This window comes from Rutilus rutilus, assembly GCF_951802725.1.
Source record: "Rutilus rutilus genome assembly, chromosome: 3".
In the NCBI taxonomy this organism is placed as follows: Eukaryota; Metazoa; Chordata; class Actinopteri; order Cypriniformes; family Leuciscidae; genus Rutilus; species Rutilus rutilus.
The window spans coordinates 12,046,785-12,071,122 of NC_140211.1; the positions used below are offsets into that span (position 1 = coordinate 12,046,785).

At 35.8% G+C, this 24,338-nt stretch overlaps 2 protein-coding genes across 3 annotated transcripts; one reads left to right on the top strand and one right to left on the bottom strand.

Moving 5' to 3' along the window:
- Positions 1 to 13,697: 13,697 nt before the first annotated feature.
- LOC311286918 (uncharacterized protein) lies at positions 13,698 to 15,437 on the top strand. Its single transcript, XM_084403364.1, has 6 exons — positions 13,698 to 13,831; positions 13,927 to 14,277; positions 14,365 to 14,718; positions 14,816 to 14,923; positions 15,096 to 15,166; positions 15,287 to 15,437. The coding sequence occupies exons 1-6, from the start codon at positions 13,786 to 13,788 to the stop codon at positions 15,359 to 15,361; spliced, it is 1,005 nt and encodes a 334-aa protein (XP_084259490.1). The 5' UTR covers positions 13,698 to 13,785; the 3' UTR covers positions 15,362 to 15,437.
- A 1,791-nt stretch (positions 15,438 to 17,228) lies between these two features.
- LOC311287598 (uncharacterized protein) lies at positions 17,229 to 19,609 on the bottom strand. 2 transcript variants are annotated; one of them, XM_084404530.1, is made up of 7 exons: positions 19,589 to 19,609; positions 19,427 to 19,508; positions 18,958 to 19,317; positions 18,536 to 18,865; positions 18,277 to 18,384; positions 18,144 to 18,166; positions 17,229 to 17,959 (listed from the first exon to the last, which is right to left on the bottom strand). In XM_084404530.1, exons 1-7 carry the CDS (start codon positions 19,589 to 19,591, stop codon positions 17,837 to 17,839), a joined length of 1,029 nt encoding a protein of 342 aa, XP_084260656.1. In that variant the 5' UTR covers positions 19,592 to 19,609; the 3' UTR covers positions 17,229 to 17,836. The 2 variants fall into 2 exon arrangements, with proteins under 2 accessions (XP_084260656.1, XP_084260655.1); XM_084404529.1 differs by lacking the exon at positions 19,589 to 19,609 and having other exon boundaries at positions 19,427 to 19,570.
- Positions 19,610 to 24,338: the final 4,729 nt, after the last annotated feature.

A 24,338-nucleotide genomic window follows, 5' to 3' on the forward strand; every position in this document is an offset into this window, starting at 1 on the left:
CCATTCTCAGAGAAAAATACTTGCCTCCATCATCGGAGTCAAAAATAACCCTTCCATTGTACATTTTTGTTACAGCTTATTCAATTTAAGGGTTCTTTGAATCGTGGTCATAGATGTAACCCCATAGGTAAAGATGAATAATTAGGGTAAACAAATATGGCAACAATGCTTATTAGGCTCAGCTATACAGGAGGGTTTTGCACACACTGGCAACCTTTCCTCATAACTGTTCAGCCTAGAGTCCTTAGGTTCACTTTACACCTTAGAGCTTGAGCCAAGCCTTCAGATACATAATGTAACTGGCCAAGTTATAGACTGGCAAAAGGGAATTTAATTTATAGATAGGCTTAATAACGTAATACATCAATAATTGAGAAGTTTGTTCTTCATTTACATACACCTGAAAGCATGTGAGCTGGGGTTCAAAACAATCTATCTGCAAAACTGAGTGCCCTTGAGCAAAGAGTCCCATAGCATTTTAGAGAAATGCTGGACCATTAGAAATAGAGGCGTTTGAGTGTATCTTTGTACATGCAGATCAGCATATCAGAACTGTAGCACATATAGCGATACACCAATTTATCAGCTAGGCCTTTTAATTAGCCGATACTTGCCTATTTTGAGATTACTGGGCATTTAGAAATAGTAGAACACTCTAAATGGGTTTAATTGGCAGCTTATGTAACATTATTTAGGACTGTGTTTCTTGTGTCATTTATCAATGTCATCGGCATACAGGTACAAGTGTATGTAAAGAGACTCTATTAAAGGAAATTGGTTCTGCCCCGTCTCTTAAAACAGCCTGCAGTGAAACATCAGAGTGTCAGTCTTTGTTCTTTGAACTGCTGTGCATAAAAGAGGAAGCAGTCTGAAGACTTGCCATCAAATGGACACTGTCCACCATATAAAAAGTAAAAAGAAAAAATTAACACATTAAAATGTACATATAAACAAGCATTTTAGCCTTTCTAGAATGCACACCATGTGGTGTCATGGGGTGAACCACATAGTAATGGCTGCTAAAAACATATTTCGTCAACCCCGTTACCGTCAACCCTGTTACTATTAACCCTTCCCCTGCAATATCCCAATATTTATTGTGTGTCCAAAACCAGAATTATTTATTCAATACATAATTATTAATAAAAAGGAATTTGGAACAAAATCCAGGTCCAGGCACTCAGTAGGATGCAAAAAGTTAAAAAGCCTTTATTATTTGAAGGGCTAAAGCATTAAAACACCAACGCGTATCGGCCCACTGGCCTTCATCAGGGTGTTGGTAACAAACAAACAGACTCAAGCCACACTTATACAGGTAGTTGCATTGATTTCAGGTGTGCCACTCTAGCACTTGCAACAATTTCTTTACCACTAGAGGCAATAGTTCAGATCATGTCTAACACCAGAGGTTACACCAAACAAGACCCAATGAGACATCTCCAAGTGGAAGAACAAGAGTAACACTACTGCAGACATCCAGTGTACTTCACACAATATGCATCAAAAGTCAATAAACCAGTTACACATCATTATTCTTAATTCATAGTCAAGATGGTTCTAAAACAACATTAAGTGTGTACAAAAAATGGCAATTGGGTCTATTACATTCAAAAACCAGTAGTCATTAGAGAGAGCAATATACTGTCCCTATAGAGAACACAATTATAAAAACTATAAAAAGGGTGAAAGGTGAAAATCTTCATTGAGACCTGGATGACTAACGGCCCTCAAGGAATAGATCCAATATGTCTCCCTCTGTTTAAGGCGTTTGATTATATCCCCACCCGTGGCATCAAGACGAATAGCCTCAATGCCCACTACTCGTAAGGTCGAATCCCTCCCATGTTTTGCGTCTATATAATATTTGGCCATTAGATAATTCATATTTCCAGTCCGGATGGCATACCTATGCTCAGCTACCCTGTCTCTTAGTCTCCTTTTAGTGAGGCCTACGTAAAAACAGCCACAAGTACATTCTAATCGATAGATATCATGGGTAGTATTATTGCAATTTATAAAACTGTTAATAGTGTAAGTCTTATTACTGAAAGCATCCATAAATGTAGCAGTTTTAGACATATTCTCACAATAATTACAATTACCACAAGGAAAGTTTCCCTTAGGTTGACGAAGCCAAGTTTCACGTTTAGGAGCAGGGAGGTAACTTCTTACTAACTTGTCTTTAATTGTAGGGGCCCTCTTAAAGCTGATCCCAGGGGGTTCCGTGAATATTTCCTGTAAAGTCGGATCACATTCAATAATGTTCCAGTTTTTCTTAATAATGTGTATAATCTGGACAGCCTCCTTACTATAATGAGTGACAAAGTAGGGTTTCTGAGTTGACACTCTTTTGGGTCTAGACTTAAGCAGGCTCTTCCTTTCAAGTGATTGTGCTCTATTATGAGCTTGAACAAGAGTTTGTGTTCGATATCCTCTTTGTCGAAAACGCTGCTGCATATCCATTGATTGATTTTGGAAATCCTGATCTGAGTCACATATACGCCTTAGTCTCTGGAGCTGTCCAAAGGGTATGTTATCAATAAGCCATGGCGGATGAAAACTATTTGCATGCAATAAGGTATTACGATCTGTTGCCTTTCTGAAGATAGACGTGTGTAAGAATCCCTCATTATCTTTTAAAATCCCTAGTTATCTCTAGTGGTAAAGAAATTGTGTTGCAAGTGCTAGAGTGGCACACCTGAAATCAATGCAACTATAAGCAACTTGAGTCTGTTTGTTTGTTACCAACACCCTGATGAAGGCCAGTGGGCCGATACGCGTTGGTGTTTTAATGCTTTAGCCCTTCAAATAATAAAGGCTTTTTAACTTTTTGCATCCTACTGAGTGCCTGGACCTGGATTTTGTTCCAAATTCCTTTTTATGAACATTTGACCCTTCCATGAGCACCAGAGGATACAAGGGATACCAGCAGCGCTCCAGTTCCCTTTTGTCTAGTCTTATGAGGAACATAATTATTAATGTTATTTATATTATGAATAGTATGTTTTGTCCCTAAATACGTTTGTAAGCAATTTCATATAGGTTATTGAACACAAATGTGTATATTGACCCAATATAATTTCGTTAGGTTTTGAAACTTCTTCAAATTTAATATGCATTTGTATTTTATTTGCAGCTCAGTTCGTTAATGGGGAGGCTGCTCTCTGTTTTTCATCAGACATTTCTGATTTGATTTCAAACTGACTGTATTTGAGAGGATGCATCAGATAGCATAATTTCACGTTGATGCAAATGAGTTTAGTTTTAAATTCTTTCATAATTTTAATAACAGTTTTACATGTCTTCAGTGTCATCATTCATTTCCATAGTTTTCTATGCCAAATCCACTTACGAACAGTCTAAAAACAAACATGTCTCCTGAACAGATATTGTATTGTCAACCCCTTTACTCTTAGAAAACTCTATATATAATAAATAGAAATAAAAGGCAAATATAAATAACCTCTTTTAATATGTTAAGTAAAATACAACAATATCCCCCTCAAGTATTTAGGATATGATTATAAACATATTACTTTTTGTCATGATTTTTCCATAAAAACTAAGATACAGTGACATTAATTGCATTTGAGCATATTCATCCATGTAAAAAATAAACCTCCTTATTATTTTAATTTATAAACACACCAAATGTAAAAAGGGGTGTATCTTTCAGAATATACCAGATTTATTCTCTGTGTCACTTCAAAAACAAAAATTTTAAGTTTGTAACGGGGTTGACAAAACACACCTGTGCATGTTGATTATTTTAGGAAAATAAATAAATAAATTTGGCATATTTGCAGAAAACAGTGGAGCACACATTCACAACATGATGTATTCATACAGTGTTTAGTGCTCCACAAATAATAATCTGACATGTGCATCATCTTGTGGCACTGGCAGCAAAATAAACAACGTGTGTCTCCACATCCCTCGTATATCTTACTGGTCTCCTGTTGTTGTTCTTCTTGGCAAAACTGACAGGTGCATAGTTCAAGTCTGGATATTGATCCTGGGGAACAAACAAACAAAAACAATAGAAAAATGCAAACATATGTATATATTTTTCTCAATAATAACAATTTGAGTTTGAAATACCTTTTGCAACTGATTGTTCATCTCTTCATTGTGACCCTGAGACTGGGCATCTAAGTAAAACAAGAAAACCATTAACCATCTTAAAGCACTTTTACTGGCAAAAACACTGTAAAAAAAAAAAAAAAAAAAAAAAACTCTGTCAATTTTGAGATTTTGTGCTTTTTGGCTTTTCATAAAGTGTTTTTTCGAACTGGTAGAAAGAAAACATCCACAATACACTTATAAGTGTATCTTTTATAGCACTTTGTTTATTTGTGCCTGTAGATTTCAATTAAGAAAAAGAGAAATCCAAAATCCCCCTGTAAATACCTTTGACTCCAATTTATCAACAAATGAAACAAGAATATTGAACCTGACTTCATCCGATGTTCCGATTTTTGTTCTAGAAATGTATGCAAATTAGTGCATATTTCATTAGATAACACCTCATTTACATATTTAAACATAATTTCAGAAAACTTGTATTACACATTTTTTTTTTTTTTTGCAATTCTTAACGTAATCAATCAACTGAGAAAGTATGGTGATATCTATTAGGTATATATATTTTTTTACACTATTCACCTGAGGTTCCCTTAAATCTAATTGTTATTTGTGTATTTTAGTGTCTATTAAAAAAATAAATAATTCACATGCCTTTCTGCTTGTTTCTTTTTTTCAACCTGATTAAGACTAGAATCGCAAAAACAGTGGGAAGCAAAACCAAGCCGCTCAAGATCAGTGTGAGTGTATAATAGATGTGGCAGGATCTTGGAGTTTCTTCCGCCGCCCCTGTTAAAACCATTCAAATCATTAAAAAGGAGAGAGAGAGAGGAGGAAAGACAGAGAGAACAAGATTATGTAAGCTAGAAATAAAGAAAATTGCAATGAATGAGTGCCAAATTTAGTTTCTCTTTTAAACTGTAAGACACATACCACAATCCACATTTGCAATATCCTCTTTAAACTGATTAGTCTCTTTGAAGATAAAAAAGAATACACAATAATTATTAGTAACTGAATAGAAATGATACTGAATATTAATAATTTTGGAATAAATAAATTAAATGAAGACTCAGGTATTACCATTTACTACCACTAACTGTGTTTTGTTGTGAAACTTCATGTAGTTCGTCAAAAAACTTCCACAGTAAAACATTCCAGAGTCAGAGACGTCAACATTGACAATCTTCAGGAAAGAAAATGTTTGGTTCACTGACATCTCCATATGATCCTTCTTAAAGCCATTAAAATATATGGAGTCCGCCGCTTGTGTTTTGCTCACATATTGAGTAACAATGCAAAGTGGAAGAGATCCATTAATCTGCTTGAACCAGGCGGTGTAACTGGGGTCTGTCAAGATGTTTGAACACAGAAGAGAGACAGTAGATCCACTGTTCACCGTTTTCACCGAAGTTAAAGATGTTCGTTTTACGAAGATGATACCTGAAAACAATCAATAACATCATAAGAAGAAAAGTAGAAGAAATTGATTCGGATTGAAATATAAGCTGCGTTTTGCATTTAAATTCCATCTAAAACATTGTGTTGCGTCATGTCTGAAATTACATTATAAGTCATTACAAATGTTACAAAGTACTTTCAATGATACGATATGACTTTCTTCTGCGGAACAAGACGATATTATGAAGACTGTTGGTGTCCAAAAACCCCCATTGTTTAGGGCTTTTAAAAAATGTCAAATTAATAATAAATAAAATACACAGAGACATTCCTCAAAATATCTTCTTTTGAGTTCCACGAAGAACGTCAGACATTCAGGTTTGAAACAACATGAGGGGGATTCAATTATGACAGAAATTTGATTTTAATTGGACAAACTCTCCCTTTAAAACTGCAAAGGAAATATATAAATATAAATTACTAATGACAAGATTGTTCTAGTAACCCTGAAGTAAACTCAACACTATGTGATGTTTCTCTATACTTCTTGAAAATATCTTTGCCCTGTGTTTTCAAAATCAGTTTGTTAAATCCTATTTAATGAAAGATAAATGAAAAAGTATTGGCAAATTATATGATATAAACAGATTTTATAGAACATATATACTTATGTTTTTGTGTGGTATTGTATATTACACATTGATAATTATTATTTATTAAATTCATGGTAAACATTCTGTTTCATTTTCCAAATTATATAGCAAACATCATAAATGTATTTACCTATTAAAAAGAGCATCAGAGGATTTGTTGCAAACAAATTCATCTTTACGTTCCAGTCCAATCGACTCAACTGAGGAGAATTGAATTGAGCTTTATTTATTTGAAGGGGGAGTGGCTTTTACTCTGTACTTGCTCCAGTCTGTATTAAAGCAGACTTTAATTTGCTCTGTATATTACAACTTTGAAAGAGGGCTTGAGGGTTTTCTAAAACTTGTGTTGCAATGTTATGAAATAATAAAATGATAATAAACTCACTTCTCTTGAATTCTCTAGTTTTTTAGATTCTCTAGATCTTGTTTTCTTTGTGCAGAAAGAGAAAAAAATCTGTATCACAGCACTTCTGAGTAGATCCATGTAGCTAGACCTTAAATGTATTTACATGTAAAATAAAGATAACAATAAAATACGCCAATAAAATTAGTTATTTAAAATCTTGCATTTGGCACCATCAAATTGAACTGAAGGCTAAATGATGTATGGTGTCAGTGTCTAAATCCAAATATATATAAGCTTAATGGCAGATTTCAATGCCTCTGTTACATTGCTAAATCTTACAACATTCTCAAAACAATTAAAATAAAGCTCAGCCATTAGGTGGAGACATTTCTGTCATAGTATTGATTATAGTGAACGTGTGAAATGCCGTCTGAGCTGGCCAGCCTGTAGGCCTATAAAAAGTAAATTGGCAATTTAAATTTTTTTTTTTTTAATGTTTTATAATGTTTATTCAACATAAATTAAGAAATCAATAATGAGGAATACAATACATGTAAGTAATATGTGGGCTACTAGCTAAATAACACATTTTTGCACAATAAATAAAGTCTGGGAAAACATGTTTTTAGAGCATTATGAAATTGAATGTAGCTAATCATCCTATTTTTTATTTAATTAAATTTTTTCTTTCTTTTTTAAAAAATATGTAAGCACAGTGATTGTAGACCAACCACACCACAGACCACATGGCCGTGTTTAAACATAAGCAGCCTCTCATCAAATGAGGTGGCAGAGTTTGAAACAAAGAATCATTTCCTGTAGGGAGTGACAGGAAGTAGCAGTTCAGTGCAGAACGAGCCCTGGTGACGTGAACTTCAGCAGACCAACACACACTGAATGAGCTTTACTACAGCTTAACGGTGCCAATAGATGATGCATTTTATTATTTACCAATACAGCAATAACTGTTACATGTGGTTGGGTCTACACTATAGTTATGATTGGTTGTTTAGCTTCAGTGTGTCATGCATGCTTACAGTACACTATGCTATTTTAATGAGCAGAAATACAAGGTGTTGTTAAGGTGTGTGTGTGTGTGTGTGTGTGTGTGTGTGTGTGTGTGTGCGTGCGTGTGTGTGTGTGTGTTGTTTCCACACACAATACTGAGATGTATGACTTTATTACATATAAACCATAATAACCGATTTGTGACACATTTATTTATTTGTTTGTTTGTTTAAAATATCCCTTACAAATTTTGCTTCTTCATTATATTTTGACTATATTAGTGTGGCGTATTTCAAGAAGTGCAGTTCCACCTACTTTTATAAAAATATAAATACAAACACACAAAATCAGCCGGTTCTGAATTCATTGACTTGCACTAATTTTAGAATTGAATAATGTTTTACTAATATAAATATTTTAGGTTAAAAATTCATATGAATGTGTAATATTTATATTATAATATTTTAAAATGATCACTCATTTTAATTTTCTATATTTTTTACATTTTAAAGTGTGACATAAATATAAAATAAATGTAAAAATAAATGTAAACAAATCCCAGTAGCCTCTCGAATAATATGGAAATCGTACAAAGGTATCATTTAAAAGAATGAGGAAAAGGCTTTTTAAAAGTTTTTTTTTTTTTTTTTTCTCTGATGTGGGTAGAAGCAGTAGCATGACACTTTATACACTTGTGGTTTTGGACTATGAGCCCATGCCACAAAAATAAACTCGCAGTCACCTAGTAAGATCGAGAGTGGAAAGAAAGTGCTCGCACCTCAGCGGCTGAAAGTTTCCATTGTAATAGCGACTGACTAAACTGCAACTCTGATGGTTGACCTCGGGTTTTAGGCTGGCTGTGTTAAATAAAAGGCCTAGTGTGTAGTTAAATAATTTCACACTATCATAAACGCTATTGATATTTAAAATGGCTTTCACATCAATCATAAATCAGGAAGAAATGTATGAATCTACTCTAATGCAAGACATCAGGATACAAAGCTTTAACGGGTTTAACTGTTTCAACACATCTCTTCATAAGCTGGATTTCAGCACCATGGACAGAGACACCTTATATTGGTTACTTTTCACATTATATACTTACTTTTTTTTATCAAAGTGACCAAATAAAAGGTGTGTGTATTTAAACTGATGGATGTTATATGATTAGATACAACTTGCAGTTAATCTAGATGTAAAATGAACTAAGGCCTAAACCAGGTGCTGGAAAGAGTTAAAGGTCTGTTTTTTTTTATTATGCAACAAAGACAAGGCCAAATAATCTGCTCATTGATTTTTACTTTTTTTTTCTGCTTGCCTTGACTGTTTTTTTCTGCTTGCCTTGACTGTGCCTTAACCCAACTAAAGTAGAACGAGTCTGAGAAGAAAGATGGATGACTTGGCTGGGAAGAAGAGTTGTCCAGTTTTTAGATGTCCTCAATTCCAGGTTTTCTCTTATAGCGGTGATGAGGACAGAATGAGTATGATTTTCGTATTGGTTTCACCATAGCAGTTGTATGATTCAGCCCAGTTAAAATTGATGGCAGTATAAAAAATATGCTACTTTGAAATTGTATTAACTCTTTGTACATTCATATTTTTAGTTGCACAACTTTATCACCAAAGATGAGCCAAAGATGGGATTTAGTCATGTGTTTGACTGACTTTTTGACAACAGACATCACAATGTACCACAAAGCAATATTAACACTCAATAAACAAATGTTAATAGTAACTTTTTTTTCCACTTTAGACATAAAAAACTTTGCAATAACTGTAAATAACTACGTCAACTAACAGTCATTGATTAGAGTATTAGTAGACTGTCTGAAACGTCCTGGTTGCGTATGCAACCCACCGTTCCCTGAAGGAGGAATGGAGGACGTAGTCCCATTCAGTCGACCTCGACTACGTCTGACGTTCTCGACTGAAAGGGAACTAACACTTTGTTTATGCTCCCCACCAGACATTCTCCTGACTGTAACTTTGCACCTACATGTCAACAGCAGTCATTAGATTATTACTAAACTGTCTGCCTAATATCTGCTAACACTTTATTTTGATATCCGTCTGCTTAATATCTGCTAACACTAACCTAATAGTCTAATACTCTGAGTCTAATGAGAGTTAGTTGACATATAGTTGCAAATTAATGAGAGTTATTTGTCATGTAGTTGCAAAGTTTCTTATAGTTAGTAGAATGTCTAAAGTGGACTATGTAAAGCATTTTGCATTTTCAGCCAGCAGATTTGGTTAGTTTGCACTTTATTTGCTGCAAAGCTCATGAAAGCTTCCAGTGCATGCAGTTGTAAACCGTTTTTTGATTCATCTTAGTAATGTCATGTACCACATGGGGAATTTGCCCTTTACTGTGATAATCATTTATTTTCAGAAAGCATGTGGTCATGATGTCAAACTGATACTTTTATCTTGTGTGTCATACCTATGCGTCTCAATGCCACAGTCATGTTTACTGAGCCTTAACAGTAACACACAGCAAATGAACACCTTACCTGCACATTAAACAACTGATCAGCTGAGTTCATTAGATTATCTGATCATCTTGAGACTGATATCTGATTTGGGTTTATTTTAACATCAGTGTTATAGCCCAAACCACCGGCTTTTGCACAAACAATGCATAGGGTGTGACAGCGACTGAGGCTCCAACCAGAAGACAGATTGTTAGCCGCATCACTTCCTGTGGAGGAGTGAGAGAGAGAAGCTGCTCAGTACAGAGAGAGAAGTGTAGATGTGAACTTCAGCGGACCAGAATTGACATTCGCCAGTGTGTTAAAACTCTGATTGATCTAACCAACACTTTTAAATACATTAACACTTTTAAAGATGTATGTGTCAGAGCAGAGTTGCTGTTTAAAGTGTCTTTCCTAAAAGAAAAAGTTTATTAAAAACAGTTATTTTAGATTGCGTATTCAAATAATTTTTCAATTATTATTAAAATAAAAATGAAAACAAATATTGCATTTAATAAATAAAAAAAAATGGACAAATTGACAGATAAAAAATGAAGAAAAATGAGATCATGAGATGCTTGTTTGCACTTTGGCACGTCTCTTTGTACATGCATTGCTTGCGCACATTGTGGTTTGATCATTTTCCAACCACAGGACTGACCTCTTACTTCTGTTTTGAAGCCCCTCTCTGAATCCAAACCACAAAAACATCCTTCACAAACATTTCTGTTTAAATAAAGAAACACAACCCCCTTCCCAGTGGACTGCTTGTTTTTTTTTGTTTTTTTTATTAAATGTAAATGAATAAATAGCATGAACCTCTATTGCAGCATAAGCACATTGAAACGTGTCTTCTTACGTTTTTGCTGAATTAATTTGTTGATTTGCATGTTAAATCATGGATGTGTTTCACTGGGTTACTTAGAAGATGTAACAAAGAGTATACATTTAATGAACCAACTGATCTTGCTTATCATATCAATATTTGAATGTATGTTGTGAACAGAAATACTGCTATAGCTACAGTTGATCTACCTTACCTTATCCTTAGTGTTTAGTCAAATAAGATTCTGCGCTGATAAATGCATCTCATAGAGTTTGAGAAATTTAGAAAATAAAGACAACCACCATTGGTATGTGTACATCCAAGGAATTAAATTCTGAAATGGTCTCTTGAAAAAGCACTTTGAAATAAGGACAAATATGTGATTTAGGAAGGCAAATTTGATCTTGTGGTATTTACACAGCAGATTATAATTTTCACCACATAACAAGCTGTGAAACTGAATATTTAATCTTTAAAAGCAAAGTCACCCAGCAGTGTAAAATGTTTTTTGTTTCTGCACATGAGCAGACATGTGACAAAGACCTTTTGCAGACTTTCACATGTTGACCTCTTCTCCGCCACATGAAAAGAGGCAGCTCTCTATTACAGCGCTATTAGCTGAACATCGTCTTAGCAGTTCTCACTTTGCACTGAGTGGCTTCTTCCTGTCTCAGGTTCTACAGGAAATGATGCGCCTAATTGCTCACTCTCTGACTGGAGCCACATCGTTGCACAGTCACACTTGTGTGGTTGAGAACATACCAACCTATCAATAATATATCTGAAACATACTCACTTCAAAGTCTGAGATCACAAACAATACAATGTTTACTGCATTGACACAGTATTAGAAAATGGCAAAAGCTTTGTGAATTTCTTTAAAATGTTACAGACCACGAGTATAATACAACTCGGTTGTCTATAATGTTTTCTATAATGGTCTGTGCTTTTAATATGTTTTTCATTTACATATGACTTTAACACTGAGATTGGTTTCATGGTTTATTCATAGTGTAGTGGCTTTGTCCAAAAAACAACAACAAATAAAGAACTTAGGGAAAATACAATCACACACTGCCCTCTATTGATACTTCTTGTCACTTGCTGTCAACATCCTCACCAAAAGCAAGAAACTCAGTGAGTCGTATTACTGTCAGGAAATCCATTCTACTTGATTACCAAATCTTCCTATTTTATATACAATGTAAAAAAAAAAAAAAAAAAGGCATCTTGCCAGAATAACACTGTAAAAATATAGTAAAAATGTAGTTTATAGTAAAACAGTAATTTACTAATAAATAAATAAATACTTTAATAAACTGTTAAATCCAACAGCTGTAAACCTGTAACTCCAGTCAACCTGTACATTTTACAATTTAAAGGAACACGCCGACTTTTTGGGACTTTAGCTTATTCACCGTATCCCTCAGAGTTAGATAAGTCCATACATACCCTTTTCATCTCCGTGCGTGCCGTAACTCTGTCTGACGCACCCACCGCTAGCCTAGCTTAGCACAAAGACTGGAGGTAAATGGCTCCAGCTAGCATACTGCTCCCAATAAGTGACAAAATAACATTTACATGTGATTTGTATAGTCACGGCGTGTACAAATAACAAGGTCACGAGACACAGCCATCTTCTAACCGTATACATACTGGGAACTATATTCTCAGAAGGCGAAGCACTGCTACTTGGGCGGAGACCAACAAACACAAGTCACTTCAATAATAGCAGTAATATGTGGTTTGGCTAAAATACCATTGGCAATACTTTGAGATGATTACTGTATGGAATGATTTCTATAACTCATGTATAAGCAGGTGCTATTTTCGCTGTACAATACACTTTAAATTATTATTCATATAAATATGAACCAATTTAACGAGAAGACAAGGCGGTGTAGCTGTTGTGGAAGAAACTAATAAAGCATAGGCCTACCTGTCTCAGAAGCAATCGTTTCCCCCTCCGCCATGTTAAAAATTTATGGCCCACTCACCTAACAAAATGATTCCCGAGCTTCCCAGTGGTAAGTACGACATGAGAGGGTGTTCATGTCCAATTTTTTTTTTTAACTAAGAAACTAGTATTTACGATAATCTTAATAGCACGTGAAGGCAGCATTAGTCCCGTTGGAATGACTGAGGCAAAAACTTTACTCTCTCAATACAGATGCTTGTTTTGACATTATTTGAAGTGAAAGTGGTAATTTGACAAGTCAAGCAACATTTCCTGTTAAAACCTTGAAAACGAACTGCTCCGAGACACGAAGGTTGAGAATCCAAATGCAGTGTTTTTAAGAATCAATAGGCCTATCTAAACTAACAGATCTTGTACCAACATCCCAAAACCACAAAGTGGCAACAGAGACCATATTCGGTGCAAAGGCCCTACAGATGAGTTACATTCATATAGGTTTGCAGGTATCGTACATCAATGACAGATTTGTAAAATCTGTTCACAATCAAAACAACATAAACTCTGATTTTGGAACATGCAAATTCTAAGAATTTGAATAGTTTTCTTCACAAATCTAAGCCTATGTGAGAAAACAGGGGTGAATACAGTGGCTGTGGTAAAGAAAATGAGGCCATCAAGACAGATAACATCTAACACAAGATAGACTAAAGGGCAGTTTATAAACTCTCAAAAAAAACTGAGCTGAGATTAACAGATAACATAGCCACAACTGTAATCATATTGACAATGTATGTGAACAGGACTACTTCACACTGAATCATTAATTACATCTGTAATTATCACATCCTTTAAATAAAACCAGTCACTGTAGAAGAGAGAACACAACTGTTAAAATAATGAGGCCAGGTTTGTATTTTAGCACTGCATGAATCTAATCTGCGGTTGCAACTGTGTCAGGAAACGGGTAATAGTGCTAGCAGAACAGAATCATGTAACAGTGCAGCACTTCAAGACATGTTATAGGCTACAACATTATATAACTTTGGTTGAGCTTCTGTTCCCAGACTAAGAAGAAAATGGATATAAAAATGTGTGTGATGGTTTTACTGTTAACGGAAATGTGTAAGTGTATATTTCAATAATTATATTTTTTCTAATTAGTCTCATATCAATGTTATGTTTTAGTTGTTTGATGCACAATGTTAATTATTTTACAGTGGTGAGACTATATGGAAACATCATACAACTGGATTCAGTTTTATTAGTTCATGAAGGAGATACAGTGGTATTGTCCTGCTTCATTTCATCAAAACAAATAAGTGGGTCTTCATGGTACAAGCAAGTCACTGGAGAAGAACCACGTCTCATCGCTTCCTTTCCTCTCCATTCATCAGAAAGCCAATTTCACAATGAATTTGACAATAGTCATTTTGAAGTGTCAAGAGTGACTGACACTTTAAATTTGAAGATCATGAACACCGTACAATCAGATTCAGCCACATACTACTGTACAACATCTTTCACTAATATCATTAACTTTGGAAATGGCACTCGTCTGGTTATTAAAGGTGAGTCAGTGTCTCCTTCATGTTAAAGTGTTTATAATGATGATATTGGGTATAAAACAGTTATTTATACAAAACATCATCCATTAGGAGCTGAAACCAGCAAACCCACTCATCTACAGCTGCCCAAGCTTGAACTAGTTGAGTCGGCGGTAAATATGCCTCTACAGTGTTCAATCCAAAACCAGTTCATGAGTGGTGGAGGTGAACATCGTCTCTACTGGTTCAGACATGGATCAGGAGAATCTCCTTCAGGATCCATTTATATTCATGGAAACACAAGTGATCAGTGTGTGGAGAGCTCTGGAGCTGGCTGTCTTTCACCGACCTGTGTGTACAACCTCCCAAAGAAAACGTTCAGTTCCTCAGATGCTGGATTTCACTACTGTGCTCTGGCCACATGTGGAGAGGCTTTATTTGGACATGTTCCTAAACTGAATCCTGGTAAGTTTGAGCTTTTCAACATTGCATAGAAAATATCAGCCCTACAGTGCATATTGTGTGTTATACAGTATATGAAATATTATTTCTCATGATTTAGACAACTTCAAGAGCCAGAACACACACTTAATCTTTATAATTGGCCTTACGGTGCTGCTGACATCAAACGTTACGATCAATATTCTGCTGTGCTGCATGAGGAGGAAAGGTAAGTGCTTCTACAATCAACAGTTTGTTACGGCATAGTAGTAATTCCATGATCTACTGAGAAGTTTAAATATTCTGCATACTTTTTTTAATATAACATTTTCATTGTCAGATGTCCTATATTAGAATTATATTATTTATGTGAGGGCTAACCATTGTGTGTTTTACTATAGAGTATATCAATGCAATAGACAGCAAATATCAGCAAATCCAGATTACTGATGATGATGTGTCAATAATTCAGGTTTGTCAAATGAAACTTTCCAGATGTAAAACCACTTATAATACATTAATGTGGAAATAATTATAATTTTGTGGAAGTTAAAATTATATTGTCTGGAATGTTCTTTTTTTTTTTGTGTAGTATGAGGAAGTGAACTTTTGGCCTTCACCCATCACCACCAAACACCTGAAGAGTGAAGAGAAACAACAGATATGATATTCGGGTTTGACATGTCAAGACCATGGCAAAAACAAAAACACAAACCGGCTGTATATTAACTAGTATTATTCAGTAATAACCATCATTTCATTTGAGCAATTCTGAAAATTATTTTTGATCAGTAATTATATTGTAGTGACTAAAAAAAAACAGTCACAGTAAATATTTTCCTCAATATCTTATTGCAATAATTACATGCTGCATGTATAAAACATTTTTATTTGCTTTGTTCATGTGATAAACATTAACATCTACAATAATTAAAAATCATCTATGCATTCTGTCTATGCCACCACTGTACAATTAGGCTACTTTTGTTCTTATAAATGTATTCATATATAAAGGCATAAATAAATTACTTTCCATATGAATTGCTGTGTTCAGTGTGTTTTTGCTGTTGTGAACTAGAAGGTGAATAGATCCAATGATCTGCAATCACCAGGTGGCAGTAGACCATGTGTTAAATTCAGCATTCAGCAAAACCCTCTTTTAAAGGGGTGGTATAATACCATTTTACCCTAATACCCGAGAGTGTGTATGTGAAGCTTTAGCTCAAAATACCCCACAGATATGTTTATATAGCATGTTAAAATTGTCAATTTTTGAGGGTGAGCAAAAACGCACCGTTTTTGTGTCTGTCCCTTTAAATGCAAATGAGCTGCTGCTCCCGCACAGAGGGCAGAGCTACAGCTTGCACTCACACAGACATGCACTGAAAATGTTAAAAACGTTTAGCCTTTTATGTTCAAACCGGAGTCAGAAAAATGGAGAGACTCAAGAAGAAGTGACAACTTGTAGACAACATTTCTGAATGGTTAGTTGATGAATTTATGTAGCTTATGTGTAGTTATCTTCTAGTCATTGATTAGCATATTCTGTCTTGATCATCTATAAATCATGTTCCCGGGGCGGGTTTATGTACATTTTAGGGTTGGTGATGTCACTAACCTGGGAGGAAACTCGTGTAGTCCTTACCAGCCGTTTGTTGTAGTCCTTAAAAAGCTATTTCTTTAAAAGCAAGTATCTCCCTTTGCTTTGAACTTTGAGCGTTGTAACTTTGCAGATGTTGTTTATGCTCAAACAGCAACATTACACACTAACTAAAGTTAGAAAATTGAAATCATAATCAACCACCCCTTTAAAGGGATAGTTCACCCAAAAATGTGACAAATCCACCCACCCATTTTGTCATCACTTTCTCACCCTCAAGTTGTTCCAAACCTGTATGAATTTTCTTCTTCGACTGATCACAAAAGAAGGTATTCTAAAGAATGTTGGTCACTAGACAGTTGATAGCACCCATTGACTTAGTATGGGTTTGACTTCGGCACCCACAGCATTTTTTTCCTACTATAGAAGTCAATGGCTACCGTCAACTGTTTGAATACAAACATTTTTTTAAATATCTTGTTTTTTGTTCAACAGAAGAAAGAAAGTTTTGGAACAACTTACTTGGGGGTGAGTGAAGGCCCTTTTACACGGGACGCGACAGTCGCGAGTGTCTTGTTCATTTTCTGTGATTGAATGTGATTGTGAAGGGGAATGTGAAGAGACGTGCGGAAAGCGGCAAAACGCTTGTGCACCCAAAATCCCTTCACAAGCAGGCGCCGCCAAAGATACAAATATTTTATCTTTTTGTGAGTGGCAGCGGCTGCGTCGGCTTTAACCAATCATTGAACAGGTTATCCCATGTGAAAGGGCCTAAAGTGATGCAACATTTTCATCTTTGGGTGAACAATCAACGCATTCTCATCCAACTAAATGTGCACTAGTCCTTTTTAAAGGGAATTGTATCTTATACAAGCACCAGGGTTCACCATTTGAGTTAACAGAATAAAAACAACATAACACATAAACACATTTTAACAAATGCACATTACATGCACATCCATTTTAATTTAGTAGATGCAAATGAACCATAGGCTACGATGCAAGTAATACGTGATTCATAAGGAAACTGTAAAACGGAACATTTCATAAGTTCCAAAGTTGACCTGAAAAGAACAACGCAGAGTCTAACAACATACATTCATTAATCCACATAAAATCAATGAGCACACAAACTACCTTTCTTTTCTCATAAATATCCAAAGAAATACTATGCCAAAGAAATGCATATATCTAACAATAAACAGTACAAAGCCATAATAACACTTAAACATACAAAGACATAAAAATATGGACACTTGCACACACACACACACACACACACACACACACACACACACACACACACACACACACACACACATATATATATATATATATATATATGTATAGCAGAGATAAATTCATTGCGGTAAAAATGATCAGACTATACTCTGGGTTTAATTTTCAGAGGACAAAAGTCAACTCATAAAATCTAGGAAAAATTAGCAAAATTATTCTGACAAATTGAATTAAATTGATGTTAGATCATGTAAGATCATGATGAAAATATTTGTGTCGAAGTGAAATGCTCCTCTCTGGATGTTACTGCTGTGATCTGACCTGAGCGTACAGAGACTGCTCCTGAATGACCTTTGATTTGGTCCTTCTAGTGTTCAGAGGTTTCTGACCAAAACTAATGGATGCGTAATTCATGCTGTCTTCATTCTAATATCAAGAGAGAAAATAATCTCCAATTATGAGAGGAAATTACACATTATGTGGCATAATATACAACAAAGGTTTTTAAAAACCATGAAAAAATATATATTATCTAATATTAAATTAATAAAACAGATACATTGATAAAGATTTGGAAAATATCTAAAATGGAAGATAATTGTTTACTTACTTGATTCTCATGAGGTTTGGGCACTTAAGAGAAATAGAAATTGAGAAACAGTTTTGTCATTATAAATGGTAGTTCAATTTCTACAACATTTTCCTTTACAATAAAAATAATAATTGTATTCAGAAAGTCCTACCTTTAGTCTGACCCCTGAATAGTTTTATTCCCAGAAAAACAACAAGAACAAAAAATATAATGTTTGAAACTCCAAGAGCAAGAAGAGTTGGATTCACATCACCACTCACTGAAACAAAATTAATTTGATCTTCTTAGAAAACATTTTTTAGATAAGTTTGGTATCATGTACTCTAGTATATGAATCAGATGCTTTTCCAGATAGCAGATAAAGCTAAACATTTCAACAGTTCAAACCAGACATTTGCATTTCATCTTACCTCTAAAATTGAGTTGAGTTCCTTTTCCAAACAGTATCTCTCCACATGCGGCCACAGCGCAGTAGTAAATCCCAGCATCAGAGTCACTGATGTTGCTCTTGAGGAGATTGTAGACACAGCTCTGCGTTTGAGACTCACTGCTGTTCTTACACTGACCATTTCTCTCTCCTTTGGTGTAAAGGACTCCTTGAGAGTCTCCCAAGCTTTGTCTGAACCAGTAGACGCTGTGTTCTCCAGCACAACTCTCACTGAAGATGCTGCACTGCAAATTCACTGAATCCCCTGGATGAAGCGTGTCTATCAAAGACTGCTGAAGAGTTGTGTGTCCAGCTTGAAAAGTGACATAAAAGGAACAGAAATAGTAAGGACAAAAAAAAATCTGATGCCATAAATCAAACAAAGCTAAAAGCAGTAAAACTTACCTTTAAAAAATAATCTAGTGCCTGCACCCATTCCAATGCTGTAATATGATGTGACGACACAGTAATATATTGATGAGTCTGAAGGCTTTGTCTGTAAAATGGTCAGATTAAAATGATCATCTCCTTTGGTAATATTAAAACGATTCATTTTCTCAAAGTCCTTATTCCAGCTGGGTTGTTGTTTTAAATATAAAGACACAATTTGTATGAATCTTCCATCAGCCGTCTGTTTAAACCATGCTTTTGTTGATTGCAGAAGCTTTGAAAAGCTGCAAGTAAGATTCACATCCTCTCCAGCTCGAACTACTTTTACATCTTCCTGAACAACATCCACATTAGAGGACATATCAGAGGAGCAGACTGCAAAATCAAGCACACAATAGTAGAGTTGAAACATTTAGAGTTGAAAATGTTAATAAAGAAATAGGTAACTTGTTTAATGTTTAAAAAGACATTTAGGTATATTTACATATTGTTGAGGAAAGCAAAAGAATGAAGTAATATCTCATGATCAGTCGTCTTCCAAAATTATCCTCAGGCTTTGAATTCCCCTGAAAAAGCAAACGAATGAGCCACACCATCACACACGCTAAAGAATAAGGGTAGATCACTAGACTGTCTGTGTCTTTACCATGTGTCCATCCAGCTTCGGTCTCTGCTTTAGAAAACTGAGGCACATGTGCACTTTCACCTTAACTTTTCTGCTTTCACACCCCTCGCCACATCAAAATGGCTTAAAAAAGAAGAAAAAAAAAAAGTCTAACCTAACCATCTTTCCATTGCTCCAAAAAACTCTTATTTATTTTGACAGGTGTTATTAATACTACTGCTTAGTAAGTTGGCCTCTCTCAAAACTATGTGGTTAATTTGTTGCTTTATTTGTTGTTTTATTGCTAATGCTTGATATGGTTTGACAAAAAAAAAAAAAAAAAAAAAGCAGGAAATAGGATGTCAAAAGAAGCATGTAACCAGAAGACAAACCTTTAAAGGGCCTCACATGAAAGTTATTTTTTACTGATGACGAGCATCCAAATATAAAAAAATATAAAAATAATGTTTTGAATCAAGGCTATGGCAGAAGAAATGACAAGATCAAGTGCTATACCTATTCTGGATTGGTGAATACATGGTTATCCATACATCTGTCACAATATGCTGATCAGTAAACACAATGGAGAATACAATATATAGTCTTTAATAAACTGAAACTCAGGAGAATACAGGAACAGGAATGAGAACCACTAAACAAACATACCATGTTAATGCAAGACAAAACATTGAGGAGAACTAAGGGCTTAAATACACAAGGAGAGGTAATGAGGAAACTGAATGAACAACAGGTGAAGATGGCCATATTTAAATATCTGCAAAGGCCAGAGCATAAAAATTACATAAATGTAGACCTATATTACATGTATAGGGCCCTATTTTAAAGATCTGAAACGCAAAATGCAAGTAACTTTGTGGGCGGATCTCGGGCGCTGTTGCTATTATACCGACGGGATAAATGACTGTTGCGCCTGGCACAAATCTAAAATGGATAGCTTCATTATTCATAGGTGTGGTTTGGGCGTAACGTGAAATAAACCAATCAGAGCATCATCTCACATTCCCTTTAAGAGCATGCGCGCTTGTTCCATGGCGGATTGCTATTATAATGGCGGATTTGCCAGGCGCACGCCAGGAGCGGTTCACAGCCGAGGAGACCGACGTTCTCGTCAGGGCCGTAAAAGACAGAGAAGTGACATTGGATGGGGATGGCTGGGAGAAACCCACCCAAATTAGCTTCGGTTAAGTAGGCATATAATAATTTGGGTAAATGTGTAAGCTAGATTTATGCCTATTTTTTCACATCGTCATGGACACCACAATGATTTCCCTCATGTGGAATATTTTTCCTTGTAATTATGTATGGTTTGCAAAAATGGCAACTGCTGCGTCTGTGTGTAGATGAGAGAAGCAAAGTGTATGGGTGTGTGTGAGTGGGCGTTACCGCTCATCATGACTGATCTCGTTCATCACTCCAGCTGCAGCTCATTCACGCATCTTTAAAACCTCACCGCACTCTCCTTTCATTGTCAGATCGTTGTTTGATGTCTCCTGTGTGTGATCCTGTTCCTGTCGGCGTTCCTGTCCGAGTTCCCGTTCCTGTTTCTTGTTCACCTGGATTTCGTCTTCACTTGGATCGTCACGTCTGCATCACTTCACTTCACGGACACCTTCGCTGATCATCTAGTCCCTGTGTCACCAGTCTGCCTACTTCATCACCGGACATTATTCTTCATCTCAATAAACAGAGTTTTACTTGTACTATTGCTTCCGTCTTTTGTAACCATGACAACAAGCATGCGCCCTTAAAATAGCATCTGAACGCGCCACTGAAAAACGTGCCACTGACTTTAGACTAGGTTTTTCCTGGTCTGTGGCGGAATTATTTTCTGGAACTGCAAAATAGCACCAGGGAACGTTTGCGCCGGAACACGCCTCCTCTTTTCGTTGCACTGCCCCTGGGAGCGCAAATCCATTCTCTAATTTACCGACATGCGTCTGTCGTGGGAAAAGTCCGCTGTGCGTCAGCTGCAAAATAGGAATGATACATGCGTCGTATTACAAAGTCAATTGCGCTGGGTGCAAGATAGGGCCCATAGTCTCTCAGTTTATTTGCTTCTATATTAGAACACTTGATGATTATCTAATCAAAATAACAATATGTATTGTAGTGACAAAAAACAATAACTGAAATCGAATGCGTTTCTGATTTGTTTATGTTTCTGTCGGCTACATGAACATATCAATGTTGAGAAAGCAATCACGTCTCTAACTAGTTTTAAATACTAAACTTCGCTGGCTAATGAATGCATAAAAGTGACCAGCTGGATATAAGCTAATGCAAATAGAGGGTAACAATTGCGAAATTTGGGTCAGGTTTGCGTGTGTTTTTTGTCACATTGTTTTAACCGCTTGAGGTAGCCACTGCTAATGTTATTCTTCTCAGACTCGACGGCAAACATACTTCTGTACTTTCTCTGCTAATGCAGCATTTAGTCAACAAATGAATTACTTTATAATGACATGGCAATATGTACTTTAGTGTTCTGTATTCATACCGTTTCGCTGTCTGTGTTTTAAATGCGCATCTGAAGTGTCAGCGCTCTCCATATCTCCCTGCTGCGCGTAGCCTCATGTCTTAATTAAACAACTCTGCCAATGATAGTTTTTATTTGTCCTCTAGAGGCCGCTCTCGCTCTATATAATGCCAGCAGTCTCTTCTCAGCGCTCTCATACTGTACAATGACTGTGCACACTTCTCAGCCGATCCAGCAACGGACGCAACCTGTATAAACTATTGGTGTGGATTTTTGCCAATAACGATAGTTCCACCAATCAACTATCAGTACCGATATATCGGCAAAACCGATAAATCGGTCGACCTCCAATCTTCTTATAATATTACTGCCCCTTAATCTGCACATTTCCACCCGTGGCGGTGCCATTCTTGCATTCGCAAGCGACAACAGTGTAACCAGTTCTAACACTATGGCAAAAGTTTGAGCAAAGCAAGCAAACTGTTCTGTCATTGGCTGCACAGACGAGCACTGAACACTATTTAGAGTCCCAGTCTCAGACGAGACAAGAGAGCAGTGGATTCATTTTATTTTTCAACGGAAATCCCCCAGAAACAGATGAATCAATGTAACTCCACAACAACTACATAAATGTATCCACTAACCATTCAGAAACGTCCAGGTGCGTCTAAAAGTTGCAACCTCTTCCTCAGTCTCTCTGTAAGGCTGCACACCGCTACTGGTTATTTCAGAAATTTTGGATGAGTGAGATTATTCGTGTGTTTTGTTTGTATCCGAAGCTTATTGGAAAGGCTCCACTCTCTTCTGAGTGGGGTGGAGGAGCAGCAACTCATTTGCATTTAAAGGGACACACACAAAAAGGGACCGTTTTTGCTCACACCCAAAAAGGGGCAACTTTGACAAGCTATAATAAATGATCTGGGGGGTATTTTGAGCTGAAATTTCACAGACGCATTCTGGGGACACCATACATTTATATTACATCTTGTGAAAAGGGGCATAACATGTCACCTTTAAATGGCTCTGTGATGGACGAGTTTACGTACAGAGTATTTATAAATATTGTGTTGCTATTATACAAACTAAAATATTTATAAATTATTATGCGATGAATTTTACATTTGCATGTTCTATTGTATGAATAGTTATGTAGACATGGTAAAAGTGACATTAAGACATTTTATTTTATATTACTTTACCTCAGGAATGTTTACTATGCATGCAGCTGTGCATGGGAAAGAAAGCGCACAAGATGAGACCACTTTCCATTAAGATCATTGATTAAGAACACATTTGCACATAGTTAACCAAATCAAAATTTATTTTCATTATGAATGACAGTTACTGCACAGCTTCAAATCTGTTAATAGTCAATTAATAGCTGCAATAGTCAATTAAATATACAAGTAGTCATTTTTTTTTAATTATATTTATTAGATACATAATGTTTGTTTTGTATATTGTCTCATTTGGTAGCAATCCCATCATTATCAACATAGCACAGCTGATTGTTTGCTGTTATATCAGCGTCCAATGAGCTGCGGCTCAACATTCAAACAAATACCTGTGTGTTGCTGTTAGCACTAAAAGTATGCTAAAAGTATCTGGAATCAACATCTAAGAAAAGTGATTGACATTTTTATTCCACATCTCTGCGCATGTTGTGTGGTCCGGTTATTAATTCCTAAAAGGAGCAATCTTGACAAGTTTAAACTAGCTTTGTGTTAGACATTTTTTAAATATCGGCATGTCAACAGTGTACGAGTGAATCACTGAAGCATATAAGCAGCAGTAGCAGCGGTATATTGTATGTCATAGCTTCTTTATACGCTGTTAGCATGGATATGAAAACAGTTCAACTGATGCATTTGCGATTCAAACGACGTTCGCCATATTTAGCGGTATAACTTCTATGATGCATCCTTTTATTTCCAAGAGCAATGTTTTCATTAGCTATGCTAAATGTGTGTGTTGAGTCACGTTAAAAGAACAATCAATACAGTTAAACTAAGCATCATGTTTATAGTCTTGTGGAGTGATTTACTAAGCATAAGTTGGAGCGCTATGCAGTTGTCTATGCAGCAACTAATGGTCTATTGTTTGTATCTCTGTGAGTAAATGCTGTCTAAGCTATGGATAAGAAGGTCAAAGTAAAATAAGCATTCACATTCAATGGGATTACATGTAAAAAAAAAAAAAAAGAAAGAAAGAAAGAAAAGCCGGTCAGCAAGGTAGTCAAGGCACACATAAACAGTACATTATGTCTTGGCAATAGATCTGATGTTTTGGGGGGTG